The 26,138-nt window shown below is 41.6% G+C and overlaps 1 protein-coding gene across 17 annotated transcripts in view; it reads left to right on the forward strand.

Annotated features, from left to right (window-relative positions):
• ZMIZ1 (zinc finger MIZ-type containing 1) overlaps nt 1-14,676 on the forward strand; it is a 361,484-nt gene extending 346,808 nt beyond the window's left edge. For 16 of the 17 annotated variants that reach the window (XM_068139917.1, XM_068139913.1, XM_068139912.1 and 13 more), the window contains 3 exons: nt 298-461; nt 6,245-6,493; nt 10,009-14,676. In XM_068139917.1, coding sequence (XP_067996018.1) covers nt 298-461; nt 6,245-6,493; nt 10,009-10,116 — 521 coding nt within the window. In that variant the 3' untranslated portion in view covers nt 10,117-14,676. The remainder of the gene's footprint in view (nt 1-297; nt 462-6,244; nt 6,494-10,008) is intronic. The other variant, XM_068139925.1, reaches the window with a different exon arrangement.
• The last annotated feature ends 11,462 nt before the right edge of the window (nt 14,677-26,138 follow it).

A 26,138-nucleotide genomic window follows, 5' to 3' on the forward strand; every position in this document is an offset into this window, starting at 1 on the left:
TGGTGAGGCGACAGTAGTTTTTCAGAACCTCAGCAGTTTTCAGTTAGCTACAATATGTACATGAATTCTTACAGCAGCCACTATTTGAAGTCTGGGTGCCATTTTTTCCTTCCTTATTCATCCAGCTAGCTCCAGCAACAGAGTGGGAAGGAAGCACAGTGTTGTCACATTCAGCGTTGCAGTTGCCCTGTGCTGGGCAGGGAGGATGCCATGCCACACAGCCTTTACAAGATACTTTGACATATCAATACTGGAAAAAAAATAATTTTTTTCATATCACATCTGTTTCTCCTTTAGGCAACAGTTACCAAGGTCATGGCAATTTTGACTTCCCACACGGGAATCCCGGTGGCACGTCTATGAATGACTTCATGCATGGGCCACAGCTTTCGCATCCCCCAGACATGCCAAGCAGCATGGCAGCTCTCGACAAACCTCTCAGTCACCCCATGCAGGAATCTGTAAGTAATGGTGCTGTGGATATAGATTTTCCTTTGTAGGGGTAAGGAGCTCTCATCCAGCTAATGGACTTGCCTTGTGAACTGCTTTTAGTTTTTGTGGATTCTTCACTTTGGAAGTTTGTGAAATAGAGTAGTCCTGAGACATGCCAAAAATGCTATTCTTAGTTTCTGGTCTTTTACAATTTTTTGAAAAGTATTTCTGAGGTTTTTGAATAGTCATTTAAGCTTTTTGGTCTGAAATGGACAAACTGGCTCAGTGTGCTTGTGTTAATCATTATGCTTTGCTCAGGCACCTGAAAAAAAGTAGACTTCATTCCCTAGGCCAGCAGCGTCTGTGAATATCCGTCTTCAGCAGACATCTTGTTATAGCAAGACACTGACTGACTTGAAATCAGGTACAATATCTTCCCTGGCTCTGTCCCCAAGGGCAAAATTGGCATCAACATGTTTTGAGGGGAAATACTACCCAAGTAGCATGAAAGATGCCTTCGAGCTGGTGGGAATAGAGCAAGCCTGTAGATTTCAAGGCGAGATGCTGCTACTGATTTGGGAGTGTGTCAGTAAGAGACTGAAAAATGAAGGTTCCTCAGGTCTCAGATGGAGAGGTAGAACTGTGCATTGAAAAAGTGGCTTGCTCAGAGCACTGAGTTTTATATACAAAACTTACATATCTCCAGAAAATGCGGTACTGCAGCAGCTAGGTGATAGAAAAGCTACCAGCAGCATTCAGCTCTTAGGCATGGCCAGTCATCTGTTCTAACAGTGTGGAGTATGTGTGTATACATCCTTTTATGCTCATTTAAGTTACAGGGCAGGGGCTTTACAGAGTGCTGTTACTGCACAGGAAGGATGTTTAACTTGGCAAGTCATCTGTGCCATGTCTTGAGTGAACATTAGAAAGTACACTTTCAGAATGTAATGAAGAAATGTGGTAGCAGATGCTCAGGAAAAGCCTACTCAGTCAATGTCTCCTCTGTATGGCAGTAGGTATTCCAAGGTGAATGATGAGAAATAGGAAGAGAGTGGAGAGTTCATTCTTAGCTTGGAGAGAGCCCAAGTAACAAGACTGTCTGCAAAAGAAGGGTCCAGAAACTGTGGTGACTTTACCACTTTACAGGCTAGTGCGGGACAGAACAGGCTGTAAAATTAACTTTACAGTGGCACATTCCACATACCCAATTTAAAGAGCAGGCTGAAGCGTCTGTATCAGACCTACACTATAGAATGTAGTAGTGAGGGGAAGTACTATCAGCCTAAACAACTCAGAGCTGCTTTCTTTTGCATCAAAGCCGCAAAGAATTATTCTCTGCTTCCCATTAGTTTGACTTGGTTGGTCAACTCTTACACCATTGCTATAGTAGTTGTCCCAGTGAAATTTCTGAAGTGGTAGGGTAGTGAAGTAATGGGCCAGGTTCCCCAGAGATGTGGTGGAGGCCCTATCCCTGGAGACATTCAAGGCCAAACTTGGGGGTTGGACAAGATGACCTTCGGGGATCCCTTCCGACGTGATGCATTCTGTGCTTCTGTTCTATGATACAAAGTGGTTGAATATGAAAGTGGAGACTCTGTGGCTTTCTGAAAATGGAACTGCTTACATGTGATAGCAAAGGTGAAAGTTGTTCAAGGCTATGCATGTTCTAGAGCTGTAAGAGAGGGTATTTAGGCAAATGCTAATGGATTTTTGGTTCAAAGGGCTAGCCTGTAACAAATCTGGTACTTGCTTATGGTAGCTGACAATTACAGTAAACCCTTGCCTCAGCTCTCCCTCATCTCTCATGATACACAAACTACACTGCTCCACAATGGGAAGCAGCACTAAAGCAAGTTCCATCTAGTTTATGTCAATGGCTTATTTCCTCCAACAAGGATCAGTGTTCAAGTCTGCTAGCAAAAGGGAATTAGATTGACCCTGTGAATGTAGCCATGTAGTCTTCAGGCCACATTTGAGGACTGTTAGTGGTCCCACACATTTTTGTCAGTATAAGGTCTCTGCTTTCCTCTTTATCTTCTTTCTTCTCTCTCAGAAACAAACTATTTGTCTGTAGCAGGCACTTAGGAAAGGCACCTTTAGAATTACTGCTTTTAGAGAAATGCATGCCATTAGCATTGATAAATACTGGAGCTGAATGTCTTTGGACAGACATCTCTATATGAAAATTACTACAAATCACACTGCATAATTGAACTACAGTTTTAAGATGTTGCCTTTGCACTCTTGTCTGGCATTCTGTCTTTCCTTTTACACTTTTAAGATGTATTTTGCTTTCATCTACTATTCACTTTGACCATTTTATGTTTACAAAGTGAGTCAGGATCAGATGTTTGTTCCTATCAGATCCAAGGTCTCTCTCTTAACTGGAGCTGAATGCTGCTGAGGAAGTTTCTGGTGTTCCTATTATGAATATTTATATTGTGGCCCTTATATAGTGGTAGGCAGAGAAAGTTGATACTTGTAGAAATAGTCTGTAGGTTACTCTGGAAAATGCAGACGTCTTTGCCCATTATAGGCAGGACTGGGTAACCAGGGCCGGATCATCAGAACTACCTCCTGTCAACACTGCTGTTCCTCTCCTGAGGAAAAAATAAAAAGCAAGACCTGTGATGTGGCCAGAAGTAATACCTCTTCCCAATGTAAAGGGTTGTGAGAATTGTAGAACAGATGCTTCTATGTCACTGCAAGATTGCTACAAAGTAGCTGCCGAAAATCACATCATGTTTGTTTTCAGAAATTCTAAACAAGTTTTACATCAGGCTGAATTCAGCATTATCTTCAGTTTAGTCACAGCAGCCGAGAAGCGATCTGCATCTGGGTACTGATGTGACTGAAAACTAATTCTGGGGAGGGGAAGTACAGCTTTGATTCATGTCAGTTCCCCAGTTGAGTTCATTGCATGTCTGCAAGGATGCACCCAATGACAAAGGCATGGATGGGAAAACTGACCCATACGATCAGCAGGGCAGGATGACATCTTTCAGTGGTTCTGCCAGCTAACTTAGCAAAGAGTTGGTAAAACTATGACCCCATGGCAGATAGAAATGTAAACCATCAACTTAATCTGCTAATATTTTTTTTCCTTTTTCTTTTTTTCCCCCCTTCATTATCATTTTCTCCTGAGATGAAAGAAATATTGTTCTGCAGCCAGAAGGTCCCCTTACTCTGCAGCTATACCTCTTGGTATTCCTAGAGGTCACTGTCGGGCTCTATAAAGAGTTGTGCTACTAAGCTGGAGATGTAGTTGTGTCTGCTATAAGCTTTTCTTTCATGGATTGTAATGTTTTAAGAGTGCCAAAGTTTATGCTCCTAAAAACAACTGTGAAATTACTTTGCCATATAAGCAAATGCAGCTTTGTTTCCTAGTGTGGGCTGGTGTTTTTAAAATACAAGGATGGGTGTTGCAGAAGAAAGTGAAATATACACAAGTGTATTGCTAAAATGTTTTTGCACCATGACAAACTTATCACTAGTCAGCTGAACGTAAACAGAAAAACCTTGAAGTCCTGAGCATTTTACTTTCTTACAGGTAGGCTGGTGGAGTCTGTGGCCTAGAAAGGATGGATTTTGAACCTCTGATGGCCTTTTAAGACTATGGTGGCCCTCAGTCTTACAGTGAACAATTGTTCTCTATCCAATGGTTATCTCAAGGCTCAAGACACTGCCTTATCAACTAAACAATTATATATATAAAATTCTTGCCTATAGAAACATAATGTAGTATTTCTAACCTGCTTATTTGTTTTGAAATATGTCTGAGAACACAGGAAAGTCTCTTGGTTTAAATAATTACTGATATCAGCACACCAGTATGACTCTTACTTTGTGCATTCAGGGATAGATTTAAGAGACTGTTGAAGATAAATCCTGTTTTGTTTTGGTTTGTTTCTGGAAACTACTTTGCCCTATGAGCAACATTGTCTTACATAAATTGCTTTTTATTATTAAGCTTTCTTAATTTCCACATTTCCTGTTGCAAATGCCCTCAATGAATGAAGAAGGAAGCAGTACTATTTGGATAGACATCTGCTTTCACTTTGACTTTTGCAGACTACTTAGGCTGCAGATTCATTTACATTCAGGTGCGGTCTGTGGGCAGACTGTACAAGTTTACCCCTAAGGTAACAATAACATTGTAGAATACTTTTAAAGTAGTTAAACTGTGACCCCAATGGAGTGAGTATCAGTGATCTTTAACAATTACTTGAAACTCCACTGTGTGAAAGAGGCTCAAATGCAGTGTTGCAGAGAGAATCATGTTCATTTCCACCAACCTTCGTACCATCAAAGTACTGAACAGGACCTCCATATAGCTGAGTATAACTGTCCCAATGGACAGTATGGAGCAGTATTCAGGTTTCAGTTTTCAGAAGTGGTGAAATGTATTTTTTTAAAAGCTTGTTTCTGTAATTTTTTTTTTTTTTTTTTAATTTTGTGGGAATGTTTTAATTAAGCCCTGTAATAATCTCCCCTTTTGTTTTCCAAAACTGAAGACAAAGGTTAACATAACCTTGCAGTTCACTGTGATATGGAAGGGTCAATGCTGACATAGCATTTTGCTGGTTTCTGTTGGCTTGGCTGGATTAATTTCATTCTGTTGTTGTATGTATCTGTGTTTTGTTTGGGTTTTTTTCAGCTCCACTTTGTGGCAATACGTAGCATTCCTCAAAAAATGTTTACATTTTTTGCTTCTCCATATACCCAATTAACATGAAACTTATGATTCTGAAGCATTCAGACCTTTCTCTCTCATGGCCCCAAGGTCAAGCCCCAAAGAATCCACTAGCATTAAATGTGGCATGCAGCAGAAGGAAGACTTGGACTTGTGTATTTTTTGTTGCTTCTCTGTCATGTGAGAAAGACATCTCCACATTCTTCCACAGTAGAGTTTGGAAGGTGCCTGTGGTTTGATATTTTGTATCCCATGGAAAACAGAAAATATTAAACTTTTGCTAGAGAATTTATCCATGAATACAAACCAGAAGTGTTACCATTAGCTTAGTTTCAGCTAATGCATTGTACTTTGCAGTCAGCTGATATGCAACCATCTGCAACAGCTCTGCAGATGGATGGAGCTCATTTGCTAGGCCAGCTTGTTCTTTCGTCAACCATCAGTGCTGACAAAGATCAGTAAAGAAAATCTTCAGCCCCTTTTTTAAAAGGGGGTGTTGTCTTGCATTCTGGAAAGAAAGAGGGGGGAGGAGTGGGGAAGGACCAGTATTTGCAAGATATTTGTAATGAGCTGAAATACAAAGAGGTAGTGGTGTCAGGAAGCTACCCAATAAGGGAGCTAAGCAGAAAAGATTTTCTTGTCTAATCAGTTTCCTGGCATAGGTATTGTTATTCAACACATTTCCTGTTCATTCAGGGAATTTTTAAGGGCAAAAGCATGCCTTGCTAATGCTGAGAAGCACCCATAAGCCTTCTTCCCTTCTCTTTGGGGTTTGTCAGCCTGCATCTTCCAAGTGCAGTTTCCCACATCACAAGGAAGCAAACCAACAGCACAAATCCAATGTGTTTATCTCCCCTTTGAGATAACCTTCAGAAAACTGAAAGACTTTGTCTGACATTGGGATATGGAGTTTTCTTGTCTCATTGAGCCCTTTTTGTTTTGTTGGTTGGTTAGTTGTTGGTTTCTTGTTGTTATGTTTGGGGTTGTTTTGTTGTGTGTGTCTTTTTAAAATTTATTTAAGTAGTTTCTTTTTTGTAACTTGCGGTTACAGAGTCAGGCACCATGAGCACTGTACCTTGTGGCCTCACTTTCTTTTCCTGCTTTTTTCCTCCTCCGCAGATCCCTCATCCCGGCAGCACTGATCAGTCCCATACTTCCATGCAGCAAGGTTTGCACGTCCCTCACCCCAGCAGCCAGTCAGGGCAGCCATTACATCACAGCGGGCCTCCTACCCAGCAGTCCCGGCAGCCACCCCCGGCCACTTCTAGCAACCATCCACACAGTGACCTGACCTTTAATCCCTCCTCAGCCTTAGAGGGTCAGGCTGGTGGACAGGGAGCACCTGACATGCCGGAGCCCTCGCTGGATGTAAGTCTGTGTCATACTATCATCTGCCTGCCATAGTGTGTGCTTCGCATTGCAGCGGGAGGGCGGGGAGAGTGTGGGATGGGGAGCCGCTTCCACAGCACATGCCATCCTTTCATGCTTTGGTACATGGGTGCAGCTGCTGCAGCTGAGGTGACAGGGTGCTCCTGGCCTGCTGGAGGGATGGTTCTGGTTTAAGCAGCTGTGTGGCACGTGAGCCATGTCCTCTTCCCAGCACCAATGCAGCTATGTCTTCAGATGGCAGTTCAGGCACCAAGCTGAGATACATCTCATCCTTTCCCCCTCATTTCTGGACAGGAGCTCCTGTTTGCTCTTCTGGACCCTGAAGCTATCACAGTGCCTGAATAAGAGGAAGGGTTCAGTGTGTGAGGTTGTGATTGTGGCGCAGCTGTGTTAAGTGAGCTAAAGGCTGAGCCTTGCAGCATGCCCTGGGAGAGGGATCTGTGCTGCCCTACCCCATGGCTCTGTCTCTGTGGCCAAAAGCAGGCTGTGCCCATCCATACCTGCTCACGTAGGTAGCTCAGCAGTACATCGTCTTCCTGGTGTGCCACACAGGAAAGAAACAAGGATGTCTTTTGCCTCCTTGGCCACTATGGGAGGCAGCTCACAACTGAACAAAAATAAAGCCTAGTTTTAAGGCCCAAAGTAATCTGTCTCTTCGCATCCTTTCAGTGGAGTCAGAAGTGAGTTATCTGAGGTATCTCTCTGTTTAACTGTCTGCATCCCAAAACAGAAATTCCTTAGCACTAGGATTGGATTTTCATTTGAGTCATGTATTCTTCTATGCATATCTTCTGTCCATTCCAGAGTCTGCTGCTGCACAGTGTAATTTTTTCTGTGCCTTGGATTTATATCTGTTCTTACTGTTGCTGTGTACTTACATCTTCCCTGTTATGCATGAGCAGTGTGCCAGCAGGTAGTCTCACAGAGGGGAGGGAATGGGTTAGTGTGGAGGGATGGATGCTCCATTTATAGGTACAATGCTCAGTGGACTAACTTCTATCTGAACCAGATGGCTGTGTTTCACACAACACAGTCACATGCGCATCCTTTGGGAATGACAGTTCATGTGGCAGTTAGAGGTCAGAACCTTTAAGGACCCCATATGAGCAGTCGTAATAGGTGAAATAAAAATGGTATTTTTTTTCCCAAAAAATAAAACAACATAAAGTATGCTATTATGGGTCAGGCCCTCACTCCTCAGTGAAAGGCAAAGTAGAAAAACCTGTTTATCACAGTAGTGTGGTTATCACTGATGGAGGCATGCAGGATTCTTAGAGGCTAAAATTGTCTTAGCTAAATGAGAATGCCGATGCTGTACAGTGTGGGGAATATAGTTCATGGGGAATATCTGTGAGCTCAATCATGATCAGATGCATTATTTTAATGGGTTTAACTTTCTGTGTGCTAGAACTAGGCTGAATAAAGTCAGTCACATGCAGTAAAACAAGCAGGGGACTGTACCATGGGCAACTTAGTCCACTCCCTACTGACACAATCATATTAATTCTTTCGGACTTCACTGTGATACAGTTTGAAGTTTAACCTAGGTTGAAGTATATACCTTATGTAGCTATAGATACAGGTGATTGGCATTTGTACCTCAGACAGCAGAGGCACAAGACTCAAAAGGTCCTGGTATTCACTTCAGCACAACTGAGTGCACTCCTCCAAATTCTGCCCCTAAGTCTATCATGTTACCATAGGTTCTGCTTCTGCCCTCCTTCCCCCTCTCCTTCCTGGGGTCTCTAGTTTTTACAACAGCTCGGCAGGAGGCAGGCTGTGCTGCCTGGCCCCTCTGGCCCAAGACAAGCCCAGGTCATCCTCAAAATGTAGAAAATTTCCTCTTTAGAGATACTGAGAAACTTCACCTTTCAAAAAATCTTTTTTTCAACAATCCTCCGTATACCAGAATGAGTTTCAGGGGCATTACGAGAAAATGTTAAGAATTGAGTTGTAAAATTGTAGGACTTGCTCAGGAATTTTTTACTTTCTACATGTTTGGTGGGGCCACTGTTTTCTTTTGGTCTTCTGTGCTTGATATTCACAAAAGCCCTTACGTCTTCCGTCCAGTACTATGACAGTAGTGTTTGTACCATGAATGAAAGGAGGGAGTCTTTCAAGCAAAGTGTTCCTTCTGGGAGAATATGCTCCTCTAAACTTGACAGTGCATTTTTTTCCAAATGCTTAGAAAGTAATAAACTTGTTTCTGTGATTCATGTTTAGCTTATTGAAAAATGTATTCATTCCTATGACATTAGAAGATGAAGCTGCATTTGCACAGGAGTAATAGAAGCATATTATATTTGCATGCTAAATGTGATGCAGTCAAGCTTTTATAGCATTTGAAAACACAGAACAACTTAATTTCTCATACCTACTATTTAGTTTGTTAAAGCAGGCCATATTTTTATGGTTGTGCTTTAACACGACACTGAATATAAAGGGAGTTTATTAGAAACTCTTCCCTGCTGTTTTTTATGTATATGACACTTTTAATTTTGGCTCGGTGTGGTGACACGCAGAATAAAGCAGAAAACATTGCCTGGTATACAACCCAGGAGTTAAAATTTGCTTGTGACCTGTCATTAAAGACTATGAGTGATGGTTGCAAACCCAAAATGTTCTATTTGAAACACAGTAGCAATAAAATACAAATGAAGCCCCTACAGCTTTTCCTATTGATACTTTAAAACATTGTGAAGATTAGTGCATCTTCAGTTGGATGGAGTGTTACACCCCTGACATTTTAAAATGACTGGAATTGCGTGTAATGTTGTAGTTAATACTTCCAGCCACTGTAAACTCCCTGCAAGGGGAAGAACAGAACTCACCCACCTGCCTTTCCACTGCTCTCCCCTTACTCATCAGTTGGTTGGGTGTTTTTTTCCTCTTTTCTTTCTTTTTTCTTTTCTTCCTGGGCTAGTTTTATTCCTGGATGCTCCAGCTCACTGCCCCAGAGCTTACATCAGTACAGAGAGGCATTAGGGTATGGCTGAGGGGTAAGCAAAGGACAGGGCTACCTCTTCTTTAGGGATGCAGGACTTAGGTGGATGTCACAGTGACATGAGAGTCAGACCAGTCTTTCTTGAGCGACCTTAAAGCTCAAGCATGTATTACTGAAACTGCTTGTTAAGTTTTATTCAGTGGCTTACATGAAACTAACATACATAACAGACCTGTATCAAGAAGCTTTTGTCAGCATCACTTGCCAGGAAATAAACTTAGTTTACTGACAAACTTTGTGATGGGGAGGTTGGTTGAGAAACCTTCACTGAGATGGTAATATAATACACAGGTGAAACTGAGTACAGGCTTTTCACAAAACAAGTGGATACCGCAACATCTTAGTGTATTAAGATTATGTCGCTGCCTTCCAATTTATTTGGACCTCTCCACGTGAAGGCCAGTTTCCAGGAACATGTAGTGTTTAATTCCATTTTTCACAATTGTTTTCCTGTTACCTGTAATTTTCCTTTTATTTTTATATTTTATAGCTACTTCCAGAACTCACAAATCCGGATGAGCTGCTTTCGTACCTGGATCCTCCTGATTTGCCAAGCAATAGCAATGATGACCTTCTGTCTCTCTTTGAGAACAACTGAAACCATGTGTATTCTCCCATCCCTTTCACTTGTTCACACGTGTGTGGCTGCATAGCAAGGAATCTTAACACTCCTTTTCCACAAGAGAAGAAACAAAACCCCAAAAAACTCACAACTTGATCCAATGGTGCACTCCCTGCTTTCTTCATCTCAGAACTGCTTTTGTCAGCTTCAAAAACTGCGAAAGTGACGGGAGAAAAAAATACAAAAAAATAAGCAAATGCAGTAATCTCTGAGTCTGCCGTGCTACACGTGACAAACAAGCATAGACAGTTGTGCAGCTATTGGAAACCCCATTTGTTGTTCATCCTCTAGAGAGAGAGTTCTGTGATAAAAATAGTGTGAAGCATCTTGGCAAAATCAAATCTTGGCAAGGGAAGAAAAGGCAACAAAATGGAACTGTCTTTAATTGGCCCATCTCAGAGTGTCCTTCCAACCCGTGTTCTTCCATTTTTTTGAAACTGTATCTCCCTCCACCCCACTTTCCCTCTGACCCCCTCCAACTACAGGTTTGCGTTGGAGCGATCGTCCTGGCCACACACAAAAACAAAAACACGTACAAAGCTCAAAAGCACAAATCCTACAGTCAAGTGGCAAAGATAGGGCAGATGTACAGGCCTGTCAGAGGGAGCTGGCAGTTTAGCTCGTGTGATTTCAGTAATGGAGTCCTGAGAATTTCCAGGCTGCAGCCTTGGGTGTTGCTATTTCTGCAAGTGCAGGAATTTTAATCACCTCTTTGCAGAGGATTCCTCTGGCCAAACATACAGATTGGAAACACCCCCAAACAAATTAAAAGCAATGTTTGCAATGTTTAGGGATTATTTTTTTAATTGTTATTATTTTGGTTTCAAATGAGTACTGTTTGTGGCTGCACTAACATCCAGCTGTTGAGATTGCTGTAATAGATCTTTTTGCCATGTATGACATGTGGAATGGAAAAGAGAGGGAGGGGGTATGCAACCAAACTATTCCTGATTATTACCTGCAGCCTTTGGTACCCCGAGCATGTGTGTCACTGTACTGCGCAATACGTAGCAGGACAGGATGGGTTGAAGGCAGCCAGGAAATCACTGCAGGATGGAGGGAGAGTAACATCTGCATAATTACTTTTAATAATTGGCTTTAGAAAGGGGCATTGACTTTGGTCAGAAATCTTACAGCTTCATTTCTGTTTGGCTTTGTGTTTGGTTTTTGTGACTGTTACAGGTAATTCAGCCTTTTTCTTTCCTTCTCCTTCAGTTTCTTTTGTTAAACTTTGGCTGCCGGGATGAGCTCTTTCTCCTGAAGGACGGGGCATGGGGAGAATAAGTAACTGTTGGTAGATTGCTACTGCCCTCAAGAGACCCTGCTGCCACAATCACTGTTTTGCCCCTGTGGTCTGTGCTTCTCGTGTGGTTGCTGCTCCTGCATGAGCTTCCTGTTGCTTCTGTGCCCATTTCTGTGCTCTTTGTCTCTCTCTCTCTTGCGCTCTCTTATAAATTTTGTACAGTAGCTGTGTAAGAAGTGCATGTGTGCCAACTTTGCCCTTGTGGTGCAACATTTCAGCTTTTGCCCACTGTACAGTTATTGGTTTTGTTTCTTTTTGTTACTAAAGAGAATCCAACCCTACTCTCTTCCTTATCCCGAACGCAGTCAAACACCCCTCGTTTGCTCGCCACAATACATTTTAAACTGAAGTGCCAGGCAAAATCCTGTTTGTTCCAGTCAGTTTGACTAGATAGCTTCCTAGCCCTCTGTGTTTAGTTTGCAGTGCTGTAAATGGCATGCTCTGTGCTTACGCCTCTGGATTTGCTTTCCTCACCAAAGTCATATTTGTAAATTCTTTGCAATTTTTGTTTTGTTTTGCTCCTCTTGTTAACGTTTCCCACTGCTGTACATGCCTCGTGATATATATATGCTAGTCAGCAGCACCTTGCTGTAGATATTAAAGGAAATGGCGGTTTAGTTCTTTTATTTTCCAGTAGGAGTATTGAACCTGTCAAACATACTATGTAGAGATGGTCCCACACTTATATTTTTCCTGTTTCAAGTTTTTTTAAGAAAGGCGCTGTTCATTATGCAAAATCAATTATTTTAAGAATTGCTATTGTAAATATATTTGTGAATATTTTAGTATTGTCTTTGATAATATTCAACATTTTCATGATCTGGTTATACTTTTGCTGGTGTTTTTAAAAACCTTGTCTGAAGAAAAATATGGGTCCTTTTTAAGAAAAAAAACAAAAACAAAAAAGAAAATTGAGGGTTCTTTAACAGAATAAGGGAGTTGGATTGGTTTTTTGTTCTCCTCCCCCCTACCCCCCCCGCCCCCTGTTTTCTTTCGATAAATTAGCCCAAATTTCATATCCGTTTATGTGACGAATAAATTGATACATCAAGCAGTACCTGGACAATCAGGGCCCAGCTCTGTCATGGAGACATAATGATAAGTGAATGCCTAGGGCAAAAAAAATCAACTGATATTCATTGACTGTGGGTGACTGTGGGCTGGTAGTGGCAGAGGCTTTTGTTTATTTGCCCAAGTGAGCAGAACACCTAGGACCAGCTGTCTGAACAGGTAAAGACACACTAAGGCAAGCAGCAGGTATGTAAGGTACCATATTTATATCACTATACTGGTGCTCTGGTCTCTGAAACCAGGGGACAGTAACACATAGGGATGCTGGTGGGTGGGGGAGGGAAACAGTATAGTGTATTTTATTCTGCTTAGAAGTGTCTTTTTTCTTATGTAGGTTTGACAACCTGTAGAGGATCTCTGCAGAATATTAAAGCAACTTTGCTGTAATACATGGTAATATGGTTGTGGTGTGGTGCTGCTATCACACAATGCCTAGGAAAGACCATTCTTCAGTTACAGATGTGTTTTGTAGCCATTTTACTGTAGTAGTTTCCCCCCTGTAATTTTGCTGCATTGTTTGTATAGGTATTGAAGTCATTTGCAGGGGTGGCTAAGGATAAACTGACTTAATGCCCTTAGAGTTTGGGGGTTTTGTTTGGGGGGAAGTTTCTTAAGCCATAGGTTTGGGAATAAAGAAGATTTCTCATTATTAGTTGGAACTGGTTGCTCGGATTTGTTGGTTTGTTTTTTTTAATATAAATTCTATTTAATGTTCCACCCACATTGACTCCTGAGCAGCTGAATTAGTCACCTGAAATTATTTTTCTCTTGAACATAACGTTAGTATTTTAAACCAGGTATGTTAAGGATTGACCTTTTGCTAACTGGTTGTATTTAAAGTGTATCATTTAAAAGTACCTGTTGGAACGCATAAAGGGAAAAAAAGCCCCATAGGTATTAGCAGTATGTTTGGAGCAGCGATTGCATCTGCTTTGTACAGTAATAGAGAATTAAAGTGGATGGTTGACATTTTAAACATACAGAGACATTTGGTTTCTAAGGAGAACTTAAGAGAGAAAATACTAATTTTACCCATCACCCCAAATGTTGGACATTTGAGACAGTTTTAAAAGTTTCCTGTCAGCTACAATCAGGTACTGTATAGTGGAGTCAGTATGAAAAAACCTTCTAAATGAAAATTTAGTTATTTTTTTATCTGTTCACTGCCGTATTAAACTTTAGAGAAGAAAAAAACCTAGCAAATAGGGTAATCACAGTCATTTCTTTTAAAGCTTAATTATTATATTAAATTCAAGTAGTATTTTTATTCTTCTTTTACTCTTTTTTTTACTTTTTAATTGTTTCCCTATGGAAGTTCATCTGGGAAAGAACCCACAGAGATCTACAGTTCTGCTGCCAAGACATTAATATAGGACTGACAGATACACACCAATGTCTGCAGCGGAGACTCAAGGGACAGCTGTACATATGTAAATGACAAATAGAGACATGTTAACAGAAATGCATTCATTTTCCTTGGAATGTGCATTGTTTTTATTTTGCAGGAAAAAAAAAAAGCTTGAAGCTCCATCTTATGTGGAAAATGAATCCTGTTTGTTAGCGTTTGTGGAGTCTCAGCATTTGTTTCATTTTCACTTCTGTAATATACTCTGATCCTTTGTTTTGTTTTGTTTTATCTACATGTAATATTTAGCTTATGTGTACTAGTCTATCACCTGTGTATTTTTAGGGTGCTACAGAAAAAAAATGAATTAAAATAAGGGGGATTGAGAAAAAAAAGTAAATTGTAACCAAATTCGTACTTTCTACAATTTTTGATAACATGATCAGAGGAGAATTGAAACACACACAAAAAAAAGTACAATCTGAAGCGACATACAAAAATGGCCATTGTCTTTGTTTGTACATTGTATGTACAGTACAATGCAATCATTTCATACTTTAAATTGGTCAGAAAAAATAATTGTGATTTTTAGTCTTGCAAAACTGTATGTAGTTAGATGATGTGACAACCTAATATTTATCTAATAAATATGTATTCAGATGAAACCTGTATATTAGGTGTTCATGTGGTTATTTTGTATTTAAAGATCAAATTATTTGACTATTGCTAGACATTTATATACTCTGTTGTAACACTGAAGTATTCTCATTTGCTCATGTTAATTTTTTTTTTTTCCTAAATAAATTTACAAAATTAAGGTCTGGCTAATTAGCAGCTGCTTTGTAAAGTTTGAGTTGCATTTTGAAACAATCAACTTCCCCTTTACCCTACCTGGTCTGTGTTAATGTGGAAGTTGGTTGTGCAGGATGTACTTCTTCAGGGAGTAGGACTTGCTGTGAACCGCCCTGAAAGAGTCACAAAATAAAAGATTATGGAGGTAAATTCCCTGATAGTGTGGGATCACACAAGAAAAAAGTCCCTGCCTAGTCTCTGGTGTCAGCACACGTGGAGGGATTACACATCCAACAGAGGAGTTGTTTAGCTTTGATGTTGTTGAAAAATTCTCATGAGCTTGATACTTTTGTTTCAGTTGGAGCCTGTCATTGTGAAATTAGTGACCACAGAGGATGACTAAAGGGAGATTTATTTTTTTTAATGCATGCCCATCATAAAGGTGAAGGGCTTGGTTTCAGGCAGCCTTTGAGTTATCAAGTCTGGTTAATTTATCTGCCTGTTTTAACTCTTAAGTAGACTGAACCATGACACAAGGAATACACACAGGGTTGTACCAACAACACCCATGACGCACACAGGTTCTTTCTCAGTGGAGTTCAACACCCATACTTTGTGACAGCCACAGATGACAGTCACTTTGCATCTGAGAACTTTTTTACCAGGGATTACTGAGTAGTTCTGTATTTGCATATGGCATTTGTGGAAGCATTAAGTTTAAACCCACCTTTCAAATGCATTCAAATACGAAGGAACAGCCGAACCCTTTCAGAATATGAGTATCTATACAGGTATGTAATTGAGATCTAGCAATTACTCCACAGGTCCACAAGGACACAAGTCCTTATTGTTGACTGAGGAACACAAGTAGTTAGGTAGATAGATAGGTAGGTAGACAGATCTAGACTAGGAATTTATTTTCTCAAAAGGTAGGTAGATAGATAGATCTAGACTAGGGATTTATTTTCTCAAAATACAGAGGCTTGTCTCTGGCCTCTTCTCCCAGGTAATTAATGATAGAACAAGAGGGAAGGGCCTCCAGCTGCAACTGGGTAGATTTAGACTGGACATTAGGAAAAAATTTTCCATGGAAAAAGTCAGGCATTGGAATGGGCTGCCCAGGGAGGTGGTTGAGTCGGCAACCCTGGATGTGTTTAAGGGTTGTCTGGATGTGGTGCCTGGGGACATGGTTTAGGGGTGAACCTTGTAGAGTTCTTGGACTTGGTGTTCCTGAGGGTCTTTTCCAAGCTGAGTGTATCTGTGCTTCTGTGAAAACTGGGGAAAATAGCTTGTTTCTAACTCTCAGCTTCTGCCTTCCTTGCTGGCCCTACAAATTACAACGGGCTTTTAGGATAATGTAGTAAAACTGAAACAGAAAAAACATTTACCCATTGCAAACAATAATTAATGGGTATTTTGGTTTTGGTGTTTTGTTTTCCTGGAAGCTCACAAGAAACGTCAGCAAGACATTGTGCAAAGCCTCTCTGGCACTGTACAGATGGAGAAAAGTATGAAGAGCTCAAGTGATGTCCCTAAGCACTGTATATTTTTCAAGCTTACTTTGAAGCCTGAGGATGGTATGACAATTCTGGAAGTGGAGTTTCTCTCAGATGTCACCTGAGGATGAAGGATAGGTATGATGCGTGTATCCAGTTGATGCCAGCATCTCCCATTACAGTTGTGCAGTCCACATGTGCTTCCAGGCAACCACCTATGTGAATATCTATGACTTCCCTACTTGCCAACTGTTGAACAACTTCAGAACACTCTTACCTCCCTGCATTTTTCCTCTACTCTTCCTAGTTGGAGTGGATCTCTGAAACACATTATTTTGATTATGCACCTTGTACTCTGTTGCTATGCATTTCATTATGCCTTTTACAGGAGCAAAAGACTGAAAACAATTAGAAACATGGAAAAAGGGACTCCCTGTTCATTTTCTGCTTGGACTATGGGGACAGCACCGCTGGGTGTAAATAGAGCTGCTTCCTTTCCTTTCAAAAAGCAAACTAGACAGCAAACAAAACAGTCCTACAACTCTTACCTGATACGCTATGTCTAATGCTCTCATTTGTTATCCTCTGTTTCCTCTTAGAACTAATTAACATATTTTGTGTACCTAGTCTTTTATTTGTATGTGTAATTAACCAAAACCTACATCCTCTTGCCTAAATTCCAAGGCTGTACAAACCTTACTATATTGTGAACTTGTAGCCATGAACTATTACCTTTTTTTTACATACTAAGTTATTACCAGCATGTCACCTTATTACAGGTTTCCACTTTCTGTATCACTGAAATCCTACCAGCTTTATATGGGATATTACTCTAATGTCTGTCATTGTGTCAATGCACTATTCACATTTGTTCTGAAAGGAACACAGGATTTTTCTTGTGTCAGACAGACCTCCAAATCCTTCTGCTGAGGTATCGTGTCTCCATCAGTCTACAGAATTTTTCAGTGGAACATAAAAGTACCCCAAAAGGAATCTATTCAATTGCACAGTTTCATTTATAATGCAAGCAGACATGAATTCTGTCACAACTCCTGCAGGTGTTAGCATACTGGTTTGTTTGCTATGTAGTTCATCTACGTTTCCCAACTCATAATTCTGTTGTTTAAGACTATTCTTCGGTTAAAAGTGTTCTGCATTATAAATGTGTGGACTAGGTGGCACTAACCTTTTTACCCTGTTTAATGTCTTGAATTTATCTGCTTGATTTGTCCAGTATCTTTCCAGTTACTGAAATCATGATAGTTTTTGATAGATCCAGCTACATACAGTAATCTAGAACACCAGTATCTACCACTTTGAGTAGACTGGTTTCTCTACACTTTTTTTGTCTGTTTTTAGACATCATAAGAGATTTAGGATTATCAGTTCTGATTTTTCGCGAGGTCAGAGTGTCCTGGTTTGGGACCAGGCAGATCCTCTCTTGCCCCTGAAAGGGGCAAAAGAATGACACTCACACAAATGGATTGCAAAAGTGATGGCAACTTCAAATGGAAAAGCAATTAGTGTTTTACAGAAACTACAAAGCATAGTGACAAAAGAATCCCAAAGCATACAAAATCCCCTGTAGCACACCCAAAAGCCTCCCAACACTTCCCTTCTCCCCATGTGAGGGTATACCCAAAACCCCCAGGGCTCTTTCTTCCCCCTCCCCCCCCCCCTCCCCCCACTACTTCTAGGCTGGTCTCAGGCTGGCCAGGTCTGAGACTGCCCCCCTGCCCCTTCTCATGGATTTAGGCCTAGCCAGGCCTTAGAGGCCTTGAGATACTCCCACACCATTACCCGATAGGGAGCATCTCCCATGGGAGCAGAGAGGGAAGAAAGAGGAAGAGAATGACTTTGCAGGTGGATTTATAGGGTGCAGGACACTATGGCTATGAAATACGCTGTTTCCTGTGTCCACCTACTGGACGCTCTGGACACCGGAGGTGTAACTTACGTGGCAGTAACAGGAGGCACCCAGCCCAAACTGCCTCACAGAGTTTTGACCAATTACATTTTTAATTGACTCTTACAATCTAGACTTCCCTGTTTGTCCATAGCTGTTTCATGATGTCAGTGTTCTGGATTTTGTTGAAGTATTGAGTCTATCATCAGTAAATTTGCTGATGACACCAAGCTGGGGACAGGAGTTGATCTGCTAGAAGGTAGAGAGGCTCTGCAGAGAGACCTCGACAGGCTGGACAGCTGGGCAGAGTCCAACGGCATGAGATTTAACGCATCCAAGTGCCGTGTTCTACACATTGGCCACAACAACCCCATGCAGTGCTACAGGCTGGGGTCAGAGTGGCTGGAGAGCGGCCAGGCAGAGAGGGACCTGGGGGTGCTGGTTGATGGTAGGCTGAACGTGAGCCTGCAGTGTGCCCAGGTGGCCAGGAGGGCCAATGGCATCCTGGCCTGCATTAAGAACAGTGTGGCCAGCAGGAGCAGGGAGGTCATTCTGCCCCTGTACACTGCACTGGTTAGGCCACACCTCGAGGACTGTGTCCAGTTCTGGGCCCCTCAGTTTAGGAAGGATGTTGACTTGCTGGAACGAGTCCAGAGAAGGGCAACGAAGTTGGTGAGGGGTTTGGAGCACAAGCCCTATGAGGAGAGACTGAGGGAGCTGGGGCTGCTTAGCCTGGAGAGGAGGAGACTCAGGGGTGACCTTATTGCTCTCTACAACTACCTGAAGGGGGGTTGTAAACAGGCAGAGGTTGGTCTCTTCTCCCAGGCAGCCAGCACCAGAACAAGAGGACACAGTCTCAGGCTGCGCCAGGGGAAGTTCAGGCTGGAGGTCAGGAGGAAGTTTTACACAGAGAGAGTGATTGCCCATTGGAATGGGCTGCCCGGGGAGGTGGTGGAGTCGCCGTCACTGGAGGTGTTCAGGAGGAGACTTGACAGGGTGCTTGGTTACATGGGTTAGTTGATCAGGTGGTGTTGGATGAATAGTTGGACGCGATGATCTTGAAGGTCTCTTCCAACCTGGTTTATTCTATTCTATTCTATTCTGGAACATTTTGTTTCATTTGCCACCTCATGGACATTGATTATCACCAACATGGAGACAAATTGTTCAATGCAATAAATTTTAACTAGTCAAACACTAGAAAAATGGAAATGTTTTTCAAAATATTCAGACTGCTGTTAGGGTTCTATTCTTTTGTTTGATTGTTTTCTTCATTTGGATTACAAATACTATTGAAATACCTCCCAATTATTTAATGAAATGATGAAGTTGAAGTCTTGCTGGGGTTCTAATGCATATTTAAATTTATTCTAATGTTCACCAACTATTCCTAAGTTTCAAACTTGAAGCTCATTTTTTCTTTATTAATTGCTTCTGTATTAGTCAAGACATGCAAAATCAGTGAATTCTGGACTTAACCCATGCACCTATCCTAACAGCTGCCCTAGTTAGTGACTGTGGAAAACACCCAGTTCATGTAGTTATGCAGAATATATTGCTTTGCAAGAGTCCTATTTGGCTAGCAGTTTTCTGAATTATGAATGGTAGTCCCTCTGGGAAGAAGCATTACTTTCATGTTGCCAATATCAAACTGATGGCAGAATGTGCAGAAGTGACACTGAGACAGAATCAAAAGTTAAGGAGCCCTAGACTCCTCACTCTTCAGAATGCTAATAGAACTTAATAGAAATTCCTACCCTGAGCTTTTAAGTATTTCATCAAACATTTCATTATCCAAAAATTACATTCTTCAATTGTAAATGTGACACAGTAATTTGCATCTGACAACTTGTTAGCGCAGTTGGTGGGACACTGTGTATTCAGATAGGTGTCATGTGCAATTATGTCATGTAAGTATGTCATACTGCCCCATGCTAGCTAATGTAGTAATGCTGTTCTCTGCTGATGGTGAGCAATCCTTTCTATAAGGAAACTACAAAAAAGCAGAAAGGAATCAGATTCTGCCTTGTGAAGCTGGTTGGATCAAATTTGTTTATTAGAAACACTGGTGACAGTTTTTTAAGTATTGTTACATCTATGAAGCATTTTTTGGGGTAATTCTTGTTCAAACTGATGCTACTTGGCCATTTTTAAGCTTCCAACTCCTGTTATGAAATTGGACACCTGAAAAACATATCTCAGAACTATGATTATTGCTGGAATTAGTTCAGTGCAGACAGGATCATTTACCTTGTACAAGGTACAGAGGCACCTGTTACCTCAAAGCATCAGATTTACACACATGACAAATTCAAGAGAAAGCCAAGGCTTGGGAGCCAATTAAAGCAGTCCTTTTGAGAAACAGTGTAGAGTACACAGGTCATGAAGACATGACAATGTAAAGAAAATAACTGTAAAAAGCTGCTAAATATTGGGGAGGGGGAAACATCAGAAAAGGGATCAAATTGAACCAGAGACCCACATGAAAAGAATTTTTAAAACCAAGTACTACAGCAGGGATGGAGAGTGAAAAGCATTTTGTTGGGAATCTGAGGTGCTGCTGCTGGCGTGCTGCATGGGACCATGGGTCCCACATGGCCCTGTGCCTCTATGCACACTGCAACCATTTCCCACTTGAGTTGCAAGTAAAATTAACTTCTCAATCTAGAATGTCATATTATTACCTTGTCAGTCTTAAAATGCTAAGTGTATGGTGTTCTTCCCCTTTCTTTCTTTCCCTCTGACTGCATTTTCTAGTGTTTATGACACTGATTATAAGCAGTGTGGGTATGCCGCTTGTTTGGGTTTTATCAGCTATGGATTTGTTGTATCACAGAAATAAGACATGGCCAATGGAGTTACACAGCCAGAGAAAAGACAGGGCACAACAGGAGCTGGTAGTGGTGAGAAAACAGATGTAGTTTTCCATGCAAGTGGGTTTTGTGATAACCTCTGAGGAGGGGGACTGGGGACAATACGGTGCTGACTTCCACTTCCCAGGAAGGATCTGCTAAGAATTTCTGCTGGTGAGTAATTTATGGCCAATTGCATTTTCAGTGAGATCATCCCAAGCTCAGAACCATCTTATACAAGATGAAGTAGCATAACTAGTCCTAAAAGCATTTTTGATACTATTATCTTAGAATTTGTTCCTCAGACCAGAGGTGATACTTCACAGGTAAATAAACCAAACTGATCACTATAGGTGTTGAGTTCTGTTATAAATGACGTTTCTGTGGTTCAGATGATAGAAGGGTTCCCGTAACTTTTTTCTGTCTTCATACTATTTCACAAGTATGTAAAGCATTTTCCTACCCACAGACAAACCACCTATCTAGAAGTCTCAAAGCTTTGTGAGTCTGCTGGGAATAACAGCTGCCTTTTTCTTGTAGCCTAAAACTATGCATTTAAAACATCCTACATGCTTTGCCAGGCTGCTGTGATCTATCAAGAAGTGTCCATGGACCATCTGTAGTGCTGCATGGACAATCTTCTGGGAAGCTATGGGCAGCTGCAAGGTGCTCTGAGCACTGCATAAAGGCACAGTGTAATCTGAGATATTAGCAGCGAGTTTCCATACATTATGCAGGAAGACTGAGTAATGAATTCCGAGCAAGCAATGTCACCCAGAACTTCTGAAACGAAAATGCTAATCACAGCTGTAAGGAGCATGAGTGGATTGAGGTTTTTCTTGTATGACTATTTGTAGATAATTAGTATGAAGTCATGTGGGGAAACTCCTCCTTTATGTATGGTGTGTGCTGGAGAGAAGGTTCACAGTGTGAGCTGGGTTACTACAAGTTCCTAAGAGGAAATCTTGATCAGGGGAATATTTATTACCATTTTTTCTTTTTATCTGTAAATGTACCTGTGTGGCTACTCTATGCCCTTTGAGCTCTTGTATGATTTAATTTCACACTGCAATCACTTAGTATAATGGAAGGGTCTTTCACCATCTCCCCTACTCTAGTCCCCATTCATAAATAAATGCATATCAGAGACATATCACAGAAATCCTTTCCAGCTCTCAAGCCATCTTCTAGCCTAGCCAAAACCTTGAAGAAAAAATTATGCTGTGTTTTGAAGTGCAGCATATCCAGGCTTTGCAGGTGGAGGGTGGGAATGCCCACTGCAAACTCCTGCTCTCCTCACTCAAAATCAAGCTGAGTCCCCTCTATTAACAGTCCAATCAGCAGCATCCTTGAGATAACTAGGTCCCAGACATGCAAGGATTCTTAAAATCACCGTTACAATCAATACTGTGGGAATTCCCTCTATCACAGTATCAAGTGATGTTCATGCAAAATCCACTTAGGCATAGACTGCTGCAGTCAATACTTGAGTTATTCTTGCCCCATGAGGATCCCGCACCACATCCTGGTCTCCAAACTGGTGACACATGGGTTTGATGGGTGGACCACTAGATGGATAAGGAACTGGCTTGATGGCCACACCCAAAGAGTGGCTGTCAATGGCTCCATGTCCCAGTGGAGGCCAGTGACAAGCGGAGTCCCTCAGGGATCAGTCCTGGGACCTGTCTTATTCAACATCTTTGTGGGTGACATGGACAGTGGCATTGAGTGCACCCTCAGCAAGTTTGCTGATGACACCAAGCTGTGTGGTGCAGCAGACACGCTGGAGGGAAGGGAGGCCATCCAGAGGGACCTCAACAGGCTGGAGAGGTGGGCACAAGCCACCCTCATGAAGTTCAATAAGAGCAAGTGCAGGGTCCTGCATCAGGGTCGAGGCAATCCCAGGCACAAATCCAGGCTGGGCAGTGACTGGCTGGAAAGTAGCCCTGAGGAGAGAGACTTGGGGGTGCTGGTGGACAAAAAGCTCAACATGAGCTCTCAGTGTGCTCTTGCAGCCCGCAAAGCCAATCAGATCCTGGGCTGCATCAGGAGAAGTGTGGCTAGCAGGTCGAGGGAGGTGATCCTCCCCCTCTACTCAGCCCTGGTGAGACCCCACCTGGAGTACTGTGTCCAGTTCTGGAGCCCCTATTACAAGAGGGATGTGGAGGTGCTGGAACGTGTCCAGAGAAGGGCCACAAGGATGATCAGAGGGCTGGAGCACCTCTCCTATGAGGACAGACTGAAGGAGTTGGGGCTGTTCAGTCTGCAGAAGAGAAGGCTCCGAGGTGACCTAATTGTGGCCTTCCAGTATCTGAAGGGGGCCTACAGGAAGGCTGGGGAAGGACTTCTCAGGATCTCAGGTAGTGATAGGACTAGGGGGAATGGAATGAAGCTGGAGGTGGGGAGATTCAGGCTAGATGTGAGGAGGAGGTTTTTCACCATGAGAGTGGTGAAACCCTGGAATGTGTTGTCCAGGGAGGTGGTCGAGGCCCTGTCCCTGGGGGTGTTTAAGAGCAGGCTGGATAAGGCTCTGTCCAGCCTGATCTAGTGTGGGGTGTCCCTGCCCATGGCGGGGGGCTGGAACTAGATGATCCTTGTGGTCCCTTCCAACCCTGAATGAAACTATGAAACTATGATCATACCAAAGTCTGCCATAGACAAACATGAGTTGCATGTAGTTGCATTTTTGGAGATGACAGGTTGCAAAACGGGATCATACCACACCTGCCAAGATCGATCCAACAGCAGCAATCCAAGTTTGAATTCATACAATTGATCCTGCCCTGGCAGGTGGGTTGGACTAGATCATCTTTCAAGGTCCTTTCCAACCCCTAATATTCTGTGATTAACCCAGGTTCCTCTGTCACAAACAAGTGGGCATGCAGTCAGATGATTGGAATCAAGAAAGAGTATCACCTTTGTACCAGTGAAATGTCTGTCTTCTTTGGGGGTGGAGGGAGGGTGTGTAACACCATTACTTCAAGCCCTTTGAAATCAAAATCCCCGAATTTAGGTCATGTTTCAAGCATTTATTCCTTCTGTTTCTTTAGAAGAGTTGCTTAACGATTACTGTTGTTTCGTGTACATCTTGGCATAATGGTTGGGAATATTTACTCAGTTACTTCATAGTCCTGTTTGTGAAGTCTTTTAAGTTGTAAGTAGTGTATCAATATGAAATGTCATTGTATCATTTAAGGTTCTTTTTCCTATGCAAGAATTTCTCAGCTAGGACATAATAAGGTTTCTTTCATAGATGAATCTCTAAAAATACCTACTTAGAAAACTGTATCAAAATGTTCCTCCTTGTCTATTTATCTGTAACTTCTATACTATCTATTGAGACTGAGGGGAGCAAAAGTGAATGATGAAATCTGTAGGGCAGATACCCAGCTCAATGGCTCTGCTGAAGCATCTGTCATGATTTTAGTCTGTGCCACCACATTCTGTTGCCTATCTTGTACAGCACGGGCACCAGGTGCATGTGTTTTCCAGCCAAATGTACTTATCTCCTAGCCAGATCTTGTAGAATGTCAGTGATGGTCATTATCTTCAAACAGATGTGTTCAAAGCCCCTCTAAAATCATTTGAGTTTGCAGATCTAGCTCTAAGCCTCCTTTGGTAGTCATTAGGGTGATCCTTGACAGAGTTTTTAGAACATTTTTCCTGTTTTTCTTGTATACTGATCTCAGTAAGTCACAACTACCTAGTCATACTCTCTGCATGAGTTTCTATTCATGTGATTTGTTCAAGAGCAGACCATAACGAGTGAATTAGTAGCTTCACTGCATAAGCCCGGAGACAGTAATTCAGTCCATATTCCCAGACAAAAATAAACCACCATGAAATCAAGCAAGTTGTTTTGCCTTCTTGCCGAGGCCTGCGAATGAGGAAAACTGCTTTGTTTGCTCTACCAAAGACACCTGTGAACCCTTAGCAAAACAGTTCAAAGCTGTTTTGCTCATGTTTCCAAATGTGAAATCAGAGAGCATTTTCTTTTGCTCACTGTTCACTTCTAGCTTGGATACTGTGCAAAGATCCACTCATCTCAAAAAGATCCATAAAAGTGGAAGAAGCTTTGAGAAGATCAATAAAGATGATCCCAAAGATAGGGAACAGCTTTCTTATACATGATAATTGAGTTGGCTGTGACTTTTCAGTCTTGAAATGACCGAGACAAGAAAAGACACAGGTTTAAATCATGCATAGTATGACAAAGATGGTCATCACCCAGCTTTTCACTTCCAGTACAAGAAATAGGGCACATGAGCTGAAGCTAATAGGAGCAGTATTCAAAACAGATCCTTGATGCGCTGTGCAGCAGGCTTGTGGAAGGGCAGCTTACAGTTACAAGCCTTACAGTTTACAGTCAAGGAAGCTGATGGTACTAAGAGTTAAGACAGATCCAGTGAGTGGATAAGTACACAGGAAAAAAAACCAAAACAGTCTACATACTAGTCACATCCAGCTCAGGAAGTTCTCTGAAGTGAAAGTAGTAGGAGGTGGAAAGAGCACTGGCCTGTAACATGCACCTTATGCTATTGTTTCACTCTTACTTAGGCATTCCTTGTGAAAGGATTTGAGACAAGATGGACCCTTTGGCATAGCCTAAAATAGCTATGTAGTCATAAAGCATGATACATGCTACAGCCACCCCTACAATGCTACCAGCTATTGAATTGACAACTTGCTAAATTTATCCTTGATATCCTTCCACTTAATAGGCATGCAGTATAGGAGTCTCTGTAGTGTGTACCTGGGAAATGGTATTCACCTAGGATTTCTCAGTTATCTGTAATTGTATGTTGTAGTTCTGCTCTGAACTCTGTGGTCAGAGCAGTGCCTTGATTGACACCTTTCTGATGATTCAGTAAGTGTCACTGATAAAGTCACTTTTAGCAGCTTGACAACAAAGAATGTAGACAAGATTGAAACTTTACTATTCCCCACTTAGGGGCTGTTGTGTGATTCTGTCATACTTTATTACATGGCTGTGTTACTCTAACCTTCATTAGAATAACTTAATTTATAATTCAAGGAACATGAACATTATAGATGCATAACTACTACCCTTGTTTTATTTTATGAAGAATCACTTTAGGAGCTGTTTTCCCACAATCAAGGGCTATAATTTTTAACGAGGCTAGCACATAGTACTGTAACTAAATTATATTTAGTATTTACACATACTTAAAATAGTATGTGTAAAACCAGGTTTTGTTTTTGGTTTTGTTTT

The sequence above is a fragment of the Melanerpes formicivorus genome, unplaced genomic scaffold (genome assembly GCF_026170545.1).
Source record: "Melanerpes formicivorus ecotype bairdi unplaced genomic scaffold, bMelFor1.0.p_v2 SCAF_6, whole genome shotgun sequence".
In the NCBI taxonomy this organism is placed as follows: domain Eukaryota; kingdom Metazoa; phylum Chordata; class Aves; order Piciformes; family Picidae; genus Melanerpes; species Melanerpes formicivorus.